The following is a 22,034-nucleotide window of genomic DNA, read 5'->3' as shown; positions in this document are numbered from 1 at the left end:
TTACAATGGTGTGTTAGTTTCTGCTTTATAACAAAGTGAATCAGTTATACATATACATATGTTCCCATATCTCTTCCCTCTTGCGTCTCCCTCCCTCCCACCCTCCCTATCCCACCCCTCCAGGCTGTCACAGAGCACCGAGCCAATATCCCCGTGCCATGCGGCTGCTTCCCTCTAGCTATCTACCTTACTACGTTTGTTAGTGTGTATATGTCCATGACTCTCTCTCGCCCCGTCACAGCTCACCCTTCCCCCTCCCCATAACCTCAAGTCCGTTCTCTAGGAGGTCTGCGTCTTTATTCCTGCCTTACCCCTAGGTTCTTCATGACATTTTTTTTTTTCTTAAATTCCATATATATGTGTTAGCATACTGTATTTGTCTTTTTCGTTCTGACTTACTTCACTGTGTATGACAGACTCTAGGTCTATCCACCTCATTACAAATAGCTCAATTTCGTTTCTTTTTATGGCTGAGTAATATTCCATTGTATATATGTGCCACATCTTCTTTATCCATTCATCCGATGATGGGCACTTAGGTTGTTTCCATCTCCGGGCTATTGTAAATAGAGCTGCGATGAACATTTTGGTACATGACTCTTTTTGAATTTCGGTTTTCTCAGGGTATATGCCCAGTAGTGGGATTGCTGGGTCATATGGTAGTTCTATTTGTAGTTTTTTAAGGAACCTCCATACTGTTCTCCATAGTGGCTGAACCAATTCACATTCCCACCAGCAGTGCAAGAGGGTTCCCTTTTCTCCACACCCTCTCCAGCATTTATTGTTTCTAGATTTATTGATGATGGCCATTCTGACTGGTGTGAGATGATATCTCATTGTAGTTTTGATTTGCATTTCTCTAATGATTAATGATGTTGAGCATTCTTTCATGTGTTTGTTGGCAGTCTGTATATCTTCTTTGGAGAAATGTCTATTTAGGTCTTCTGCCCATTTTTGGATTGGGTTGTTTGTTTTTTTGTTGTTGAGCTGCATGAGCTGCTTGTAAATTTTGGAGATTAATCCTTTGTCAGTTGCTTCATTTGCAAATATTTTCTCCCATTCTGAGGGTTGTCTTTTGGTCTTGTTTATGGTTTCCTTTGCTGTGCAAAAGCTTTGAAGTTTCATTAGGTCCCATTTGTTTATTTTTGTTTTTATTTCCATTACTCTAGGGGGTGGGTCAGAAAGAATCTTGCTGTGATTTATGTCATAGAGTGTTCTGCCTATGTTTTCCTCTAATAGTTTGATAGTTTCTGGCCTTATATTTAGGTCTTTAATCCATTTTGAGCTTATTTTTGTGTATGGTGTTAGGGAGTGTTCTAATTTCATTCTTTTACATGTATCTGTCCAGTTTTCCCAGCACCATTTATTGAAGAGGCTGTCCTTTTTCCACTGTACATTCCTGCCACCTTTATCAAAGATAAGGTGTCCATATGTGCATGGGTTTATCTCTGGGCTTTCTATCCTGTTCCATTGATCTATCTTTCTGTTTTTGTGCCAGTACCATACTGTCTTGATAACTGTAGCTTTGTAGTATAGTCTGAAGTCTATTTTTTCTTGAAACCAGAGACACAAATTTAGATATGGGAAAACATTTGATAGATTAAATCATGCTATACTTCTTCATGGACTTGTTCTTTCCAGGCAGTTATCAAGCAACCTTTTGTTTATATTAAATTGCAATAATCAATACATTTCAGGAAGTTCCAGCTTACCTAGGAAGAAATATATAAATGACATGGAGATGGAGGTGAAAGACATCATTTCACTTAGTGCATCTCATTCATCACTCACCTTACTGATCATGGATTAACCAGGAATTTAGTCCTGCAATAACCTTTATTCTATAAAATATACATAGGAGGATGAGTCTTTTCGCTATGGAAGGGAAGACTTGTTGATTCCTGGTGAGATCTGCATCATTAGGGAGGGCTCTTAAGCCACTGGGGTTTCTCTGCTTGCCTTTCTTTACACCCCAAAAGGAAATTCACCTTCTCATGTGTAACCTGTTTATTCTCTGGTGGCTGACTAGGTGCAACTGGAGACCAAATTGAGACACATGTGAGTGATGCAAATTCTTTATGCTGCACTTCCATACTTAGCATGGAAGAAATTATAATCTTTAGAAATCAATTTCTCATTTAACCATTTATATCGACCTTGGGGCATTTCTTCATTCTCAGTGAGCATGATGAAATAGCAGTTTTATATCAATAAAGGAAGAAAGGTCTAATTTGTTCCAAACCCTCCATGAGTTTTAGGATCATCACTATTGCTAACTGCATGATGAGATTTTATGTCTAGGAGTCCTGGAAAGGAGACAGGATCTAAAATGAAGCATGTTAACCAGGGCAAATGATCAACGATGTGGGGAGCTTTCCCTCTGTAGAAGAATCATGATTTTACCACCTGACAAAGGTGAAAAACAGGTGCCTGCATTTCATGGTGTCATGTTGACTTCTGATATCATATAGGAGTGGTTTACATCTGAAGATATAAAAAGGTCATCTCTGTGGGAAATTAATGGAGGAATTGAGAGTGAGACATTAGAGCCAGAATCTAGAACCATGGTAGAATTGGAGTGGGATTCATAAGCAAAGAACCTGCAGAGGAAATGACATTGAGAAGCCAAGGGTAGGTAGTGATTCAATGTGCATTGCTGAGCTGATAGTTCCTTGTTCCATAGGCAGCAGACTCAAAAGTCCCAACTGTATTGCCGTTTGAAATATCACCATTGATAGTCCCATAAATTTGGGGAGTATGGTAGGTCTGAGGCTGTAGGTTAATCATTATTTTTGGTAAAATATGTAGAACATTACAGTAACAAACACTCCTCATCAGAAAAGGGAAGCAAGTTTGACAATCAAGACATACAACCATATGAATCACTTTTTATTTATAACAGATAGAGCTTCACTTTGTGTTCACACATATATGCATGTGCGTATGTACAAAATACCTGCATACACCTATTATTATTTTCAAATAAGTCATGACACAGAAGATATTTGAGCAGGATTTCCTAACATATAGATTATATAATATAGATTATATGTAGTTTACAAATAGAGTATTTTAAATCATATTGTTTTAACTGACTAGGAAAGCCAGAGGTCATCAAACTCCAGGAAAAATCTTCTTATTGAAACTTAAACTGGAAAAATATAGCATATTAGAAAGGTTTAACCTCTGCATACCTAAAATTATTACCAGATTGTTAATTTAGTTAATATAATGATGCATAGATAATATAAATAGGTAAATATTTGTGTTTAAGAAAAGCTTTGGTCTCTATAAATAGAATATATTCATTTATTTTTAGGAGTAGTTTTTTTTAATAAACAGAAATTGCTAACAACGTATCCAAATCTTGAGTTTAAACTCCCTTATATTATATCATTTTATAAGAATGAAAAAGTAAAGAGATATCTTGACATTAAGATTAAACTATGATTTTAAAGATTATTATAGGAAAGAACATTACCTTATTGCCAGAATAAATGATTTAGAAGTATGGTAAGTTATTGTTTTGATTACATGAATTAGATCTTAAAACAAACAGCATTAGTGCTTACATTTTTGAAACTTTATACCTTAAAGTATAATAATTATTTATTTCAAATCTCATAAAATTAAGAAAATACATTTTTTCTGCTATATTTCTTTATAGTTAATTTGCCATTTAAGAATAAATTTATATTTACATTGTACTTATTTGTGCCACTATTCCTGTTTAAAAAAACAGATAAATGCCCAAATAATTTTCATTTGTCCTAAGATAATTTTATATTATTTTCTAAAATATTTTTATATTTGATAGACTTATGTTTGTTCTATGATAGTAACTTTCAGTCTATTTTGCTTGGGTTATAAATATCAAAGTCCATAGTAAATTATTACTGAACTTGGTTGATATGTATTATATTGAATAATTTTTTGACCTCATGGGCAAATTATTGGCAAGCATACTGAGGATAGACTTTTTGGAAATGAAAGAAAGAGACTTTTTTTTAAATGGAGAATTTGGCAGAATTTCAAAATAAAATCACTGTCAGAACTCCCCAAAATTGACCCTGTATGGTTAGAGAAGAAGGAGAGGGAATATTCTTTTTTTTTTTGAGAACTTTCTATTAAAATTCAACATGTTGTCTTCATGTTTACTGCAGATTTCAGGCTGACAACTAGTTAATAAGAAGCCTAAGTACTTGTGCTTGGTATAGTGATCACAATACAGTTTGTGAGAAGACCAGGGGAAGTTATGGAGTAAAAGAAAAGGAAGAAATGAGAAAACTCACCGAGTTTCTGATTATATGTAGAAATCATCCTCACAGCAGATAGTATTTCAGAGAAATGCATTTTTCCCCCAAAGAATCTGCAGTGTAGTCTAAGAAGTTTGCTTATTTCCAAATGTGTTTATTGTAAGTAAAATTAATGTAGGAAAGAATTTTTTAAAAAATTAAGTTACTTTTAAAAAGTGGGTATTAAATTCCAATCATTTACTTTTGCTCCATCATACTATTAACCATGCTAACATATGATAATTAGTTAGTTTTCTGAAGCCACAAAGTGTTACAATACAAATGAAGTACTATCATTATTAATATCCAAATGAAAGACAATCTTCAAATCAAAGACAAAAAATAGTGTTTTGTATTCTAAGAGAGACAAAGTCCAGTGTGTCATATGAAAGGAAAGTGATGGTGTAAAATGTGCTTAATAGCAGAGTAGAAACCCTAACAGTCTCCTGACCTTCCTGATTGGAAGGGAAACTCTGACTAGAGAGAGTATGCTCTACACTACTTCTTGTAAAGTTCCTTTAGATAATATGTAATAATTCTTACATGCTGGACCCAAAATGATGTTAGATATTTAGGAAATATTCAATATGGTCAGTACTGAAAATTGTTAATCATTATGTTCCTAAGGCCTCAAGCAGCATCTCAATTTGTTGAGCTGAAAGCAATGAATGAAGTAAAACACTAAGTCTTTAATGGTAGCAACTTCCATGTGTTTATTTGTTTATCATCTCTTTTTAGAGAATAGATTATTTTAAACCTTAATTCTAAATCATGTGGCACATTTTGGGGGTGAGTCTTTGATCTTTGACCTGATAAGCTGAGGAATGGATAAGAACCCAGGAGAGTAGGAGAGGAATCTGTTCAAATCAGTGGCTGGATTAATTCAGATGGAGTTTATCAAGGTTTCCAGCCCAACTGTTAAAAAAACAAAAAAAACCCCACTACTCTTTCTTTTTCTTCTTTGCAGTTTTACCAAACTTCCAGTAACAAAACAGGCAACATTTAGTGACCAGGAATATAAAAGTTGCCACGCATGCTAGCAGGAACCCAATCACATCCAAAGAATTGTACTGGTACCAGGTGAGGTTGTGGATGGCTGGCCGAAGGTGTTTGGCTCCTTTGTGGCGCATGATAAACTCAATCCAGAAGACTGCTCGGTCCAGGGGCTTCATAGGCTGATCATGGTGAATTCTTGATAACTTCATAGCATTCTCTTTATAGCTAAGGATTGAATAAATATGTAGATACTCACTTGAAAAATTTGTTAAGGACATGAAATACCTAAGATTTTTATATATTATCAAAGGTATATTACATAATTATTAATACATTATTTCATAAATATATCACTAAGGGCACAGAATGCACATGAAAGTTTGTTTCCTCGAGATATTTCTAGATAAGGTGGTCTATCAGCTGGAATTCATTGGATGTTTCATAGTCTTAGTAATGATTGGAGGTAGGGGAAAAAATAATTTCTAATTGGAAGTAGAATTTTAAATGTTCAGAAATAGGAATGTAGAATATGTGAGTTGAGAATATAGAATTTGATCTCATTTGCTGAGTATGGTATTGGGAACATGATAGTGACAGGAAGCAGCATTGAGGGGTAGGTCTATGAGAAAGGAACCCCTTCCCCTTCCCCCTCAACCTTCCCCAGGTTCTGTCTGGAGTGTTAGTGTTAACAAGAAGCTAGTCTTCAACAGTAGCAAGAAAGATTTCAGTCTGTGATCTTCACGGCCCTGATATTTCAATTGAAAACAAAAAGCTTAATATGACCCTATGGGCAAGAAGTAGGGCCTGAGATTGAGTAGATGCTGGAAACTTTGCTTCAAGCAACAGAGGGATGCAAGTGCAGTGATGAGAGGGAAAAATGGCAATAACTAGAACACTAACCCTTCTAATTTTAGTCAAGGAACAGAAGACCAGTCCCTGGTTTTGGTTTAAGTTTTTGAACGGCTGACTTAGAAAAAGGATTTCCTTGGATTTGTGAAGGACATGAAGAAGGGAGGTTATTCTCCCACACTGAAGTGCAGTCACCATTGATGGAGAATACAGAACATTAAATTATAGAAAATAGTGGAACAGCATGTAGAAAGTTCTGAGGAAGATAATTGTGGCTAAAAAAAAAAATTATACAAAGTCCTGTTGCTCTTTGGTTAAAAAGAAAATACTACAGGCCTTTCTTAATACACAAGAATTTAAGGAGTAAATACCTCTGGATATATCTCAGGAAAACAAGGAAACAACAACAACAAAAGCTCCAAGACACAGAAACAAAATATTTGTCAGATAAAAAAATAATAAAATCGTTCAGGAATAGAAATACTGTAATAAAACATGAATTACATCAAGTCCATATAAACACCAAACTAATGCTAAACAATGTTGGAAATGTGGTCATGGACAAGATGTGTATGTTGTAAGCTTTGATAATGTTGTAATGATAATGCAGCTGACAGAAATTAACATGTGATGTTTAAGAGACATGGACTGGAAGTTGAGAATTGACTTCAAGTAAAAGTCATTCTATACTGACCAAAATTGGAAACATTTACAAAATAATTATTCTAATCTCTACTGTCAAAATTTTTTCATAGATTTATATGAAATTTTTAGTAAGAATTTATCTGATATTAAAGAAATATTTATCCAAAGTCTGGCAATACTTTTAATTTTAATGTTTTTTCCTCACAGAGTATATTTATTTGATTTTTATGAGAAAGAATAACATAATAAATATAATCATTCATCATTAGGAATTTATTTATCTATGATTAGAGCTAATCTTCATGTTGTTCAAAGTTCCCCACAATTTATTCACTGAAGTAAGTTTCAATTTACTGAAAGTTTGTAATTTTGTATAACATCTCTTCATTCCTCCAACTCCTAGCTCCTGGTAACCACCACTCTAGTATCTGTTTCTGTGTGTTTCACTTTTTATATACAAATATAAGTGCTATCATACAGTATTTTTCCTTCTCTGACGTATTTCATTTAGCATGATGCCATATTATCACAAATGGAAAGATTTCCTATTTTCTCTTTGCTGAATAATATTCCTTTATATACATATGCCACATATTCTTTATCCTTTCATCCACTGACAGAAACTTAGGTTGTTTTTATATTTGGCTATTGTGAACAAGGCTGCAATGAACATGGGAGTGAAGATATCTCTTCCATATTCTGTTTTTATTCCCTTTAGATACATACCCAGAAGTAGGATTACTGGAGAGTGTAGTAGTTCTATTTTTAATCTTTTGAGGAGCCTCCATACTTCTTTTTTATAGTCACTGCACCATTTGCATTCCCACCAAGAGTGCACTAGAGTTCCCCATTCTTCATATCCTTACCAACACTTGTTATAACTTGTCTTATTTTTTTTTAATAGATCTTTACTGGAGTATAATTGCTTCACAATCTATGTTACTTTCTTTTGTACAACAAAGTGAATCAGCCAAATGCATACAAATATCCCCATATCCCCTCCCTCTTGAGCCTCCCTCCCACCCTCCCTATCCCACCCACCCCTCTAGGTCATCGCAAAGCACCAAGCTGATCTCCCTGTGCTATGCTGCTGTTTCCTACTAGCTAATTATTTTACATTTCGTAGTGTATATATGTCGCTGCTACTCTAACTTCACCCCAGCTTCCCCCTCCCCCGCTGTGTCCTCAAGTTCATTCTCTATGTCTACATCTTTATTCCTGCCCTGCCACTAGGTTCATCAGTACCATTTTTTTTAATTCCATATATATGCGTTAGCATACAGTATTTGTTTTTCTCTTTCTGACTTATTTCACTCTGTGTGACAGATTCTAGGTCCATCCACCTCACTACATATAACTCAATTTTTTTTAAGGCTGAGTAATATTCCATTGTATATATGTGCCACATCTTCTTTATCCATTCATCTGTCAATGGGCATTTAGGTTGCTTCCATGTCCTGGCTATTGTAAATAGTGCTGCAATGAATATTGTGGTACATATCTCTTTTTGAATTATGGTTTTCTCAGGGTATATGCCCAGGAGTGGCATTGCTGGGTCATATAGTAGTTCTATTTTTAGTTTTTAAAGGCATCTCCATACTATTCTCCATAGTGGTTGTATCAATTTACATTCCCATCAACAGTGCAAGAGGGTTCCCTTTTCACCACACCCTTTCCAGCGTTCATTGTTTCTAGATTTTCTGATAATGGCCATTATGACCAGTGTGAGGTGATACTTCATTGTAGTTTTGATTTTATCTCTAATAATTAGTGATGTCGAGCATCTTTTCAAGTGTTTGTTGGCAATCTGTATGTCTTCTTTGGTGAAATGTCTATTTAGGTCTTCTGCCCATTTTTTAATTGGATTCTTTTTTGGTTTTTTTTTTGATATTGAGCTCCATGATGAGCTGTTTGTACATTTTGGAGATTAATCCTTTGTCCATTGCTTCATTTGCAAATATTTTCTCACATTCTGAAGGTTGTCCTTACGATCATACACCATGATCAAGTGGGATTTATCCCAGGGATGCAAGGATTCTTCAGTATATGCAAATCAATCAATGTGATACACCATATTAACAAATTAAGGAATAAAAACCATATGATCATCTCCATAGATGCAGAAAAAGCTTTTGTTCAATACCCATTTATGATAAAAACTCTCCAGAAAATGGGCATAGAGGGAACCCACTCAACACAATAAAGGCCATGTATGACAAACCCACAGCAAACATCACACTCAATGGTGAAAAACTGAAAGCGTTTCCTCCAAGATCAGGAACAAGACAAGGATGTCCACTCTTGCCACTCTTATTCAGCATAGTTTTGGAGGTCCTAGCCACAGAAATCAGAGAAGAAAAAGACATAAGAGGAATACAAATTGGAAAAGAAGAAGTAAAACTGTCACTGTTTGCATATGACATGATACTATATATAGAAAATCCTGTAGATGCCACCAGAAAACTACTAGAATTAATCAATGAATTTGGTAAGGTTGCAGGATACAAAATTAATGCACAGAAACCTCTGGCATTCCTATATTCTAACAACGAAAAATCAGAAAGAGAAATTAAGGAAACAATCCCATTTACCATTGCAACAAAAAGAATAAAATACCTAGGAATAAACCTACCTAAGGAGGTGAAAGACTTGTACTCAGAAAACTATAAAACTCTGATGAAAGAAATCAAAGATGACATAAACAGATGGAGAAATATACCATGTTCTTGGATTGGAAGAATCAATATTGTGAAAATGACTATACTACCCAAAGCAATCTACAGATTCAATGCAATCCTTATCAAACTAATGGCATTCTTCACAGAATTAGAACAAAAATTTTTACAATTTGTATGGAAACACAAAAGACCCCAAATAGCCAAAGCAATTTTCAGAAAGAAAAACGGAGCTGGAGGAATCAGGCTTCCAGACTTCCAACTATACTACAAAGCTACAGTAATCAAGACAGTATGGTACTGGCACAAAAACAGAAATATAGGTCAATGGTACAGGATAGAAAGCCCAGAGATAGACCCATGCACATATGGTCACCTAATTTATGACAAAGGAGGCAAGAACATACAATGGAGAAAAGACAGTCTCTTCAATAAGTGGTGCTGGGAAAACTGGACAGCTACATGTCAAAGAATGAAATTAGAACACTACCTAACACCATACACAAAAATAAACTTCAAGTGGATTAAAGACCAGACACTCAAATGTAAGACCAGACACTATAAAAGTCTTAGAGGAAAACGTAGGAACTCCTTGACATAAACTGCAGCAAGATCTTTTTTGACCCACCTCCTAGAGTAATGAAAATAAAAACAAAAATAAACAAATGGGACCTAATGAAACTTAAAAGCTTTTGCACAGCAAAGGAAACAATAAACAAGATGAAAAGACAATATACCTTGTCTTTTGATGGTGGCCATTCTACCAGGTGTGAGGTGATACCTTATTAAGGTTTGGATTTGCATTTCCTGATGCTTAGTGACATCAAACTGCTTTTCATGTACGTGTTAGCCATTTGTGTGTCTTCTTTGGACAAGTATCTATTCAGTAACTCTGCTTTATAAGAGTTCTTTATATGTTTTGTATATTAACCTCTTATCAGATATGTACTTTGCAAGTATTTTCTTCCATTTTGCCAGTTGCCTTTCATTTTGTGGATCATTTATTTTGCTGTGCAGAAGCTTTTAAGTTTGATGTAGTCCCACTTGTTGATTTTTGCATTTGTTCCTTGTGTTGTTGGTGTCATACCTAAAATATTGTTGGCAAAACCCTTGTCAAGGAATTTTTCCCCTTTGTTTTCTTCTGGGAGTTTCATGGTTTCAGGTTATGTTTTACTATTTAATCCATTTCTAGTCAATGATTCTAAGTGATGGAACATAGAGTTCCAAATTTCATTCTCCTGCGTATGATTATCAATTTACTCCAGTACCATTTAATGAAGAGACAACCATTTTCCTATTGATTATTCTTGGCTCTTTTTTCAAATATTATTCAACTTTGTATATGAAGGTTTGTTTCAGTGCTCTCAATCCTGTCCTTTGGTCTATGTGTCTATTTTTATGCCAATACCATACTTTTAAATTTACTATAGTTTTGCAGTATAGTTTGAAGTAGGAAGTGGGATGCCTTCAGCTTCATTCTTCTTTCTCAGGACTTCTTTGGCTATTTGAGATATTTTGTGGCTTCATACAAATTTAGGATTGGTTTTTCTACTTCTGTGCCCCAAAAGGCTTTAGAAGCTGGTCACTCAGTTCACTCTTCCCTTCCTGGTGAGGAACTCTTTCTAGCTGGGAATTTCTCTGTTGGTGCTGAGCAATGCTGGCCTGGGGATGGGATGATGCAGGCATAAATAAGCTGTCTTCACTGTTCTTGTGTGATTATTCTCAGAGTTTTTTTGTTCCACATTGTTGCTAAAATTTCTTAAGTGAACTTTAGAGCTCTCCCAGAGATATTTTTATTCATGGATAGTGTCTAATTGTTGATCTTTTTCAGGGGACAGGGAGGCTGGGGTCTTCTATGGCTCCACTTGGAGCTCTCAATTTTACTTCATTGACTTTCTCTTGAAATATTTTTAATTAAAAAGTAACATGATCCCATTTTTATAGGATTATTTTTCTTTTCTATTTATTAATTAGCACAAGGAAATAGCTGAGGCAATATTTCTACTGGTAATTGGTTATAGCTACATGAGGAGAGTTAAGTGGGTTTTCATTTTTATCTCCTTATGTTTTTGTCATATTGCCTGAATTCTTTATAATGGTAATATCTGCAATTTTTAAGAAATAAACAACAAACACTATTAATAAAAATAATAATATTTAGTAATAGCTTAGTTTATTTAAATAAATTTAGTATTTCTTTGAGATTGTACGTTGTTGCCCAGTAATCTATTGCCCAGGTGAATCTAAATGCATTCATAAAATTTGAAAGGTATAAGCCAATCATATTTAATGTTAGCCAGCCCCTGGTGATTATGTAAAAGTAATCAATTTAGTAGAATAAAACAATTTACTCCTTTTAAAATACTGATGCTTCTCAGAAAAGAATATATTCTATACTCACGAAGGGTTGTTAATAACTGCTTTCAAAGTGTTAAGCAGATCGGAACTTGTCATTCTTTGCAAGTCTACTTCAACAGCTGCCCCTTTGGCTTTTATACGAGCAATATTATCATGCTGATCACCAAACAGAGGAATTCCCACCATAGGGATCCCATGGTAAATAGCTTCATAGATCCCATTGGTTCCACAGTGAGTAATAAAAGCTCTGGTTTTGGGATGACCTAAAAAGAAAAAAATATATATCATTATTCTATGTTGTAAGAGTTTCAGAAACAGAAAATCATGACACTTGTATAAATAATTCAATTATGGAGCATCTTCTATATAATTCTGTGCCATGAGGCCATATGTAAATGCCTATAAACTCTAAAGAAAGCAGCAATTGATTATTCCATGCTAAGCAGCAACTAGTGATTCCAGCAATTAAGTGATCCCATAAGCCTCTGAAAGGTTTGCACAGAGTTAAATGATGAAAAATACTTGCCTTTGGACAAGTTTTTGGGGTGAGAATTCTTTAGTAAACAGGACTGAGGGATTTAAGAAAAAAATGCTTCTGTGGTTGGGGAAGGGGGGTAATATATGCAGGGTTTCAATGTGAGAATGGCTAGAAAGATAGATGAGGGCAAGATCATGAGGTTTCTGTTTAGGAAAATGGAATTTGCCCTTTATTTTGAGTAATATGGAACCATTTATAACATTATAGTTGGTGAAATGGTTTATCAGATTTTTTTCAAATAGTTATAGTGAGAAAAAGAGAAGAGAGGTGGGAGAAAATGGATACAGAGTCAGGATGATGCTGAAATATTGTATACAAAAGTTAATGAGAGCCTGATCTAAAGGTACTTTCCTTGACTCTGATTCTGAGGAGGGAGAGATTGTATCATAAATGCGAGAATTATAAATTCCATATTTATGTTAGAACTTAACAAAGATTCTATCCTTGACCAAAGTCTAGTCAAACTCCTCTGAACTCTCTTCTCAACTAGGCCCTGATTTGGGGGTTTATTTGTTTATCTCTGCATTGCCCAATTTTAGCAAGCATCCTACTAAGTCAGTTTAGCGAGACTCTTCCAACCTGATATCTGATCACCCTACGTAGCTGTTGCTTCATACTTCACCATCCCCCAAGTGATGTTTGCCTTCAGCAAGAATCTGATTCAGGCAGTTTTGCCAGGGTACCCACTTGGCCCTGAGGTTTCCTTAGTAATCTGCCATCCAGTGACACCCCCTACTCTGAACTTTGCCTACAAATTTCCCACTTTTCCTTTTTGCACTCAGAGTTGAGCCCAATCTCTCTGACTTACTGTAGAAGTCTATTGCAGTAGTAGCTATATGTATCATGATGGTTTTGAATAATGTGTGCCTTACAGTCTTTATCAAGTGCCATTTATAATTTTTTCTTTAACAAGCTCCACAAGAAATGTGAAGAAGACATCAAGGGTTTTTTGTTGTTGTTGTTTATTCCTTATTTTGAATAGAAATTTGTTGGATTTATTTGTTATTGAGTAATCATTCAGATTATCCCTCATTCACTTCCATTTAATTTTGCTTCTCTTTGGTCTTACCAAGAAGATCATTCTGTGGAATCCACTCATATAGTCGGGTATTGGCTCCTAAAGTTTCTGGTTTCTTTCCTGTGTATCTCCATAGGACCTGTTAAGATAAATGCCTTTACTCTAGAAAATTTTTAGAATCACATCCTATCAGAAGGAAGCAACTGACTGAGAATTAATCTGGTTCGGTGCCTCCAGGTAATACACAAGCAAACTGAGACCTGAAGTGATTAAGTAATGAATGTTTTTAAACCATTGATGCTATAACCATGTTTACAAATGCTTGCAATAATCCTAATCGATAGGCTATCATCATCAGGTTAATTCTTACTTAGGAGATGAAGAAAAAAGATAACCTGTACCTGAAACAATTACATAGTGGTGTTACTAAGCCATTCTGGTAAAGAGGATTTTTGAAACAGTTTTCAGAGGCAAAGGAGAGAGATGTTATTTACCTCACTAAGAAACTGTTAGTGCTTTGACCTTTGTTATATATATATATGTATGTGTGTGTGTGTGTGTATATATATATATATATATATATATATATATATATATATATATATACACACACACACACACACATTAATATAGAATCAAGCATTGCCTTTTTTAATTATAGTAAAATATACATAATGATATTTATCATTTTAAAGTATTGTAAGTATAGAATTTGGTGGCATTAAATACATCTATAATGTTTGTAACCATAAGCACTATCTATACCCCAGATATTTTCACCTTCCCTAACATAGACTCTGTACCATTAAGCAATAACTAACTCCCTATTTCCTCCACTCCCTAGCCCCTGGTAAAGTACATTCTACTTCATGTCTCTTTGAATTTGACTACTCTAGACTTGTGATATAAGTGGAATCATACAGTATTTGCCCTTTTCCCACTTAACATTATTTCACTTAGCATTGTTTTCAAGGTCATGCATGTTGTACCATGCCAGAATTTCCTTTCTTTTTAAGGCTGAATAATATTCTGTTTTGTGTGTATATCACATTTTCTTTATCCACTCATTTACTATTGTGAATAATGTTGCTGTGAACATTGGTGTGCAAGTATTTGTTTGAGCCCCTGATTTCAATTCTTTTGGCTATATAGCCAGGATTAGAATTATTGGGTTATATGATAGCTCCGTGTTTAATTTTCTGAGGAACGACAAAAATGTTTTCCAGAGAAGATGCATGATTTTGCTCTCCTACTAGCAATGCAGGAGGTCTCATTTCTCCATTAACACTTGTTTTTTTTTTTTTTAATAATAGCTGTCCTATGTGAAGTGGTATCTCTTTGTTCTTTGATTTGCATTTCCCTAATGATTAACGATGTTGAGCATCTTTTCATATACTTTTTGACCACTTGTATACCTTCTTTGGAAAAATGTCTATTCAAGTACTTTCCCCTTTTTCAATTGGGTTTTTGTTGCTGTTGTTGAGCTGTAGGAGTTCTTTATGTATTGTGCATGTTAATTCCTTGTCAGCGATATGATTTGCAAAGATTTTCTCCCAATCTGTACATTGTATTTTACTTTCTTGATAGTATCTTTTGATGCACAAAAGTTCTGCATTTGATGTAGTCCAATTTATTTATTTATTTATTTACTTTTTTTGCTTATACTTTGGTGTTATATCTATGAAATCCTGACATAATCCAATGTGATAAAGTTTTCCCTGAGAATTTTCTTGGGAAAGTGTTACAGTTTTACTGCTAAAGTTTGTCTCTGATCCATTTTCAGTTAACTTTTGCATATGGTGTAGGGTAAGGATCCAACTTCAATCTTTTGCATGTGGATATCAAGATTTTATCAGCATTATTTGTTGAGAAGAGACTGTCCTTTCCCCCAATTGAATGGTCTTGCACTCTTGTTGAAAATCAATTGACCATATATATGAGGATTAATTTCTGCATTTTCTTCTGTTCCATTGGGTTATATGCCTGTCCTTCTTCCAGTACAACAGTGTTAATTTACTGTAGGTATTATAGCATATTTCTAATTTCAATGTTTATAAATGTGACTCCTTTAACTTTGTTGTTTTTCAAGATTTCTTTGTCTGATTGTAGTTCTTATAGTTCCATATGAGGTTGAGGATTGGATTACTCATTTCTATAAAAAAGGCTGTTAGAGTTTTGATAGGCATTGCATTAATCTGTAGATTGCTTTGGATAGTAATGACTTCTTAACCATGTTAAGCTTTCCTATCTATGAACATGGGATGACTTTCCAAGTATTTAGGTATTCTTTAATTTCTTGCAGCAATAATGTTTTGTGGTTTTTCAGCAGCAAATATTTTACTTCCTTAATTAGGTTCATTCTTAAGTATTTGTTTTGTTGTTTTCGTAAATGGAATTTAAAAAATTTCATGTTCAGTGTGTTCACTGACATTTATATAAACAAAACTGATTTTTGTATGTTAATCTTGTATTCTGCACTTTTGTTAAGTTTGGTAATTAGTTCTAGTAGCTTTTTCTGAATTCTTGAGATTTTTTATGCATAAGATCATGTCATCTGCAAATACACATTGTTTTACCTCTCTCTTTCCAATTTGGATGCCTTTCATTTCTTTTTCCTGTATAATTCCCATGCTAAAACTTCTAGTATAAGGTTATATAACAGCAGTGAAACAATACATCCTTGTATTGTTCCTGATCTTAGTTTCCACCATTGAGTATGATATTAGCTGTGGGTTTTTCAGAAATACCCTGTATCATTTTGAGGGCTTTTCCCTCTATTCCTAGTTTCTTGAGAGTTTTTATCAGCAGAGAATGTTGGATTTTCTCAACTTCCTTTTCTGTGTAAGTTGAAATGGTCATTTGATAGTGTTTTTATTTCCCCTTCATTATAATCATGTAATGTATTACATTGATTGATTTACTTTTGGTAATTCAATGAATGTAATATTTATTTACTTTGCATAAATAGCATAAATACTATTTTACTACGGTGAATACTGTTTTCAACATTCTAGCGGATCTGATCTGCAAATATTTTCTTGAGTATTTTAATATCTATATTTAGAGATGATCATGGTCCGTAATTTTATTCTTGTGTGATGTCTTTATCTGGCTTTTGTAACAGGGAACATCTGGCCTCATAGAGTAATTTATTGTTTCCTTCTTTCCACATTTTTTGAATATTTGAAAAGGATTACCTTAATTATTCAATTCCTTAAACATTTGGTAGAATTTACCATTGATGTTATCTGACCCTGATTTTTCCTTTTTGGCAGGTCTTTGATTACTAATTCAGTCTCTTAATTTGATATAGGTCTGTTGAAGTAATCTGTTTCTTTTTTAGTCAGTGTAAGTAAATAGAGTTTTTCAAAGCATTTATCCACTTCTTCTAGATTGTCTAATTTTTGTTGTGCAACTTTTCATAATATCCTCTTTTATCTTCCAGTTTTATGAGATATAATTGACATACAGCACTGTGTAAGTATAATGTGTACAGCATTATGATTCTACTCACATACATTATGAAATGATTCTCACAGCAGGTATAACATTAAAGAAATTTTAAAAAAAGTTTCTTGACATGAAAACTCTTAGGATTTACTCTCAGCAATTTTCACATATAAAGTACAGCAGTGTTACCTAAATTTATGATGTCTATTGCATCCCTAGTACTTATTTATCTTATAACTGGAAGTTTGAACCTTTTAACCACCTTCTTCCAATTGTCCCTTTCCCAATCCCCTGACTCTGATAACCACAAATCTGATCTGTTTTTCTGTGAGTTTGTTTGTTTCTTTTTTGTTTTTGAAATAAAACTGACCTACAACACTATGATAGTATCTGTTACACAACATAGTGATTTGGTATTTCTATATGTGTCAAAATGATTATCATGATAAGTCTAGTTAAAACATGTGAAGATATTACATACTTATTGTCCATGTTCCTCACACTGTACTTAGCAAAATAAATACAAATATATGTACTTGATTAAGTTGCTGATCTCTTAAGATTAAATGCATTTTAAACAACCTTGCCTTTTTACTTCCCTCACCACACTTACTGTTTTTGACATCATATTTTAAATCTTTTTGTTTTGTGTATCCCTTAACTAGTTATTGTGAGTATACATGATTGTATAATTTTGTCTTTTAGCCTTCCTTCTAGCTTAATACATGGCTGATTTACTGACTTTGCAGTATATTTGCCTTTACCAATGAGATTTTTCCTTTTGCAATTTTTATGTTTCTAGTTGTGGGCTTTTCTTTCTCACTTAGAGAAGTCCCCTTAACTTTTCTTGTAAACCTAGTTTGGTGGTGCTGAACTCTCTTAGCTTTTGGTTGCTTGTAAAACTTTTGAACTCTCCATCAAATCTGAATGAGAGCCTTACTGGGTAGAGTGTTCTTGGTTGTAAGTTTTCCCCTTTCATTATTTAAAATATATCCTGCCACTCCCTTCAGGCCTGCAGTGTTTCTGCTGACTAGTCAGCTTTTAGCCTTATGGGAGTTTCCTTGTATTTAACTTGTTCCTTTTTCCTTGGGCTTTTAAAATTCTCTCTTTATGTTTTATTTTTGCTGTTTCATTACAACATGTCTTGGTGTGGTCTTCTTTGGGTTCATTCTATTTGAGATTGTCTCTGCTTGGATGACCATTTCCTTTCCCAAGTTAGGGACGTTTTCAGCTATTATGGCTTCATTACTTTTTTTTTTTTTTTTGAAGAGTTCACATATTAACAGGTTTAATGTTTTAATATAACTCCCTCACCAATTCTCTTTGTATTAAAATTTCAACTTGGGGTCTACAAGTTATGGGTGACTAATTTTCCAGTTCACAGTAATGCTAAAGATTTTTTTTCTTTTAATCTTTATTGGAGTATAATTGCTTTACAATGGTGTGTTAGTTTCTGCTTTATAACAAAGTGAATTAGCTATACATATACATAGATACCCATATCTCCTCCCTCTTGCATCTCCCTCCCATCCTCCCTATCCCACCCTTCTAGGTGGTCACAAAGCACTGAGCTGATCTCCCTGTGCTATGTGGCTGCTTCCCACTAGCTAACTATTTTACATTTGGTAGTGTATATATGTCCATGCCACTCTCTCACTTCGTCCCAGCTTACCTTTCCTCCTCCCCATGTCCTCAAGTCCATTCTCTACATCTGCGTCTTTATTCCTGTCCTGCTCTTAGGTTCTTCAAAACCATTTTTTCTTTTTTTAGATTCCATATATATGTTAGCATATGGTATTTGTTTTTCTCTTTCTGACTTACTTCACTCTGTAGGACAGACTCTAGGTCCATCCACCTCACTACAAATAACTCAATTTTGTTTCTTTTTATGTATATATGTGCCACATCTTCTTTATCCATTCATCTGTCGATGGACACTTAGGTTGTTTCCATGTCCTGGCTATTGTAAACAGAGGTGCAATGAACATTGTGGTCCATGACTCTTCTTTTTTTTTGAAGTTTTGTATTTAATTTAATTTATTTTTTTATACAGCAGGTTCTCATTAGTTATCCATTTTATACATATCAGTGTATATATGTCAATCTCAATTCATCACACCACTCCCCTCCACCACTTTCTCCACTTGGTGTCCATACATTTGTTCTCTACGTCTGTGTCTCTATTGCTGCCCTGCAAACTGGTTCATCTGTACCATTTTTCTAGGTTCCACATTTATGCTTTAATATACAACATTAGTTTTTCTCTTTCTGACTCACTTCACTCTGTATGACAGTCTCTAGGTCCATCCACCTCACTACAAATAACTCAATTTCTTTACTTTTTATGGCTGAGTAATATTCCACTGTATATGTGTACAACATCTTCTTTATCCATTAATCTGTCGATGGGCATTTAGGTTGCTTCCATGACCTGACTATTGTAAATAGTGCTGCAATGAACAGTGGGGTGCATGTATCTTTTTGAATTATGGTTTCCTTTGGGTATATGCCCAGTAGTGGGATTGCTGGGTCATATGGTAATTCTATTTTTAGTTTTTTAAGGAACTTCCATACTGTTCTCCATAGTGGCTGTATCAATTTACATTCCCACCAACAGTGCGAGAGGGTTCCCTTTTCTCCACACCCTCTCCAGCATTTATTGTTTGTAGATTTTTTGATGATGGTCATTCTGACCTGTGTGAGGTGACATCTCATTGTAGTTTTGATTTGCATTTCTCTAATGATTAGTGATGTTGAGCATCTTTTCATGTGTTTGTTAGCCATCTTTATATCTTTGGAGAAATGTCTATTTAGGTCTTCTGCCCATTTTGGATTGGGTTTTTTGTTTTTTTGATATTGAGCTGCATGAGCTGCTTGTAAATTTTGGACATTAATCCTTTGTCAGTTTCTTCAAATACAAATATTTTCTTCCAGACTGAAGGTTGTCTTTTCATCTTGTTTATGGTTTCCTTTGCTGTGCAAAAGATTTTAAGTTTCATTAGGTCCCATTTGTTTATTTTTATTTCCATTTCTCTAGGAGGTGGGTCAAAAACCATCTTGCTGTGATTTATATCATAGAGTGCCTTGCCTATGTTTTCCTCTAAGAGTTTTATAGTGTCTGGCCTTACATTTAGGTCTTTAATTCATTTTGAGTTTAATTTTGTGTATGGTGTTAGGGAGTGTTCTAATTTCATTCTTTTACATGTAGCTGTCCAGTTTTCCCAGCACCACTTATTGAAGAGGCTGTCTTTCCCCTATTGTATGTTCTTACCTCTTTTATCAAAGATAAGGTGACGAGGGGCTTCCCTGGTGGCGCAGTGGTTGAGAGTCCGCCTGCCTATGCAGGGGACACGGGTTCGTGCCCTGGTCCTGGAGGATCCCGTGTGCCGCGGAGCGGCTGGGCCCGTGAGCCATGGCCACTGGGCCTGCGCGTCCGGAGCCTGTGCTCCGCAACAGGAGAGGCCACAACAGTGAGAGGCCTGCATACTGGAAAAAAAAAAAGATAAGGTGACCATATGTGCATGGGTTTACCTCTGGGCTTTCTATCCTGTTCCATTGATCTATATTTGTTTTTGTGCCAGTACCATACTGTCTTCATTACTGTAGCTCTGTAGTATAGTCTAAAGTCCAGGAGCCTGACTTCTCCAGCTGTGTTTCTTTCTCAAGATTGCTTTAGCTATTCAAGGTCTTTTGTGTTTCCATACAAATTGTGAAATTTTTTTGTTCTAGGTCTGTGAAAAATGCCATTGATAGCTTGATAAGGATTTCATTGAATCTATAGATTGCTTTGTCTAGTATAGTCATTTTCACAATGTTGATTCTTCCAATCCAAGAACATGGTATATCTCTCCATCTTTTTTTTTTTTTTTCTGTTCAGCTTCAGTGTTTTCCAGTACTTTATCTTTCAGCTCACTGCTCTCTTTCTCTGTATCGTCTAATCTGCTATTGATTCCTTCTAGTATATTTTTCATTTCATTTTTTGTATTATTCATCTCCATTTTATTCTTCTTTATATTTTCTAACTCTTTGTTAAAAACTTCTAACTTCTCACTTTGTTCATCTAATCTTCTCCTGAGTTCTTTGAACATCTTTACAGTCATTACATTGCACTATCAAGTAGATTGTTATATGCACTTCACTTAGTTCTTTTTTTAGGGTTTCATATTGTTGCTTCATTTGGAACATATTCCTCTGTCACCTTATTTCATCTAATTTGCTGATTTTTTTTAATGTATATCTGGTAGGTTGGTTACATTGCCTGACGTTGGAGAAGTGACCTTTTGCAGGAGACATCCTATGTGTCCAAGCACTGCACTCTCTTCTAGTAATGAGAGCTACATGCTGTAGGGCAGCTCCAATTTGGGCTTCTTGGGATCTTCTGTGCTGTATGTTGAGTACTATGAGCCCTTGGCTCTTCTGAAAGTAATCCCCACTCACCTTCAAAGCCAGTGTTCTGAAGGCTTGACTTCCTGGTGCGGGAGATGTGTGCTGGGGAGCCCAATGTTTGGCTCAAACTGTTCACATCTTGGAAACAACCTCTGCTAATTTGCTCACTTGGAAATACAAATCTTTTTTTTTATAGATGACTTTTGTTTTATTTTATTTTAATTTTTATTGGGGTATAGTTGATTTACAATGTTGTGTTAGTTTCATGTGTACAGCAAAGTGAATCTGTTATGCATATACATATATCCATTCTTTTTAAGATTCTTTTTTCATATAGGCCATTACAGAGTATTGAGTAGGATTCCATGTGTTATGCAGTAGGTCCTTATTAGTTATCTATTTTGTATATAGTAGTGTATATGTGTCAGTCTCAGTCTTCCAATTTATCCCTCCCCCACTCTTACCCCCCTGTAACCATAAGTTTATTTTCTACATCTGTAACTCTATTTCAGTTTTGTATTGGGTTGGCCAAAAAGTTCTTTTGGGTTTTTCCATAACATTGTATGAAAAACCCAAAAGAACTTTTTGGCCAAGCCAATAGATAAGGTAACTTGAAGCCTTTTTTTAGATTCCACATGTAAACGATATCATATATTTGTCTTTCTCTGACTCACTTCACTCAGTATGCCAATCTCCAGGTCCAACCATGTTGCTGCAAATGGCATTATTTTGTTCTTATTTTGGTTCTTTGTTCTTTTCTCTTAACCATACTGCTTCTCCATCACTCCTATCTGGCTCATTGTGGTTCCTTCTTTATATCTTTA

The 22,034-nt window shown here is 34.8% G+C and overlaps 1 protein-coding gene across 4 annotated transcripts in view; it reads right to left on the bottom strand.

Moving 5' to 3' along the window:
• Positions 1–2,852: 2,852 nt before the first annotated feature.
• The window catches only part of LOC132425935 (UDP-glucuronosyltransferase 2C1-like), a 36,888-nt gene continuing 17,706 nt past the window's right edge, over positions 2,853–22,034 (bottom strand). For 2 of the 4 annotated variants that reach the window (XM_060012437.1, XM_060012440.1), the window contains exons 4-6: positions 13,426–13,513; positions 11,862–12,081; positions 2,853–5,516 (exon numbers count right to left, since the gene is read on the bottom strand). In XM_060012437.1, coding sequence (XP_059868420.1) covers positions 5,237–5,516; positions 11,862–12,081; positions 13,426–13,513 — 588 coding nt within the window. In that variant the 3' untranslated portion in view covers positions 2,853–5,236. Of the gene's footprint in view, positions 5,517–7,831; positions 9,120–11,861; positions 12,082–13,425; positions 13,514–22,034 lie in introns of those variants that run through there. The other 2 variants (XM_060012439.1, XM_060012438.1) reach the window with 2 other exon arrangements.

The sequence above is a fragment of the Delphinus delphis genome, chromosome 5 (genome assembly GCF_949987515.2).
Source record: "Delphinus delphis chromosome 5, mDelDel1.2, whole genome shotgun sequence".
NCBI lineage: Eukaryota > Metazoa > Chordata > Mammalia > Artiodactyla > Delphinidae > Delphinus > Delphinus delphis.
This window is presented reverse-complemented; position numbering and strand designations above follow the sequence as displayed.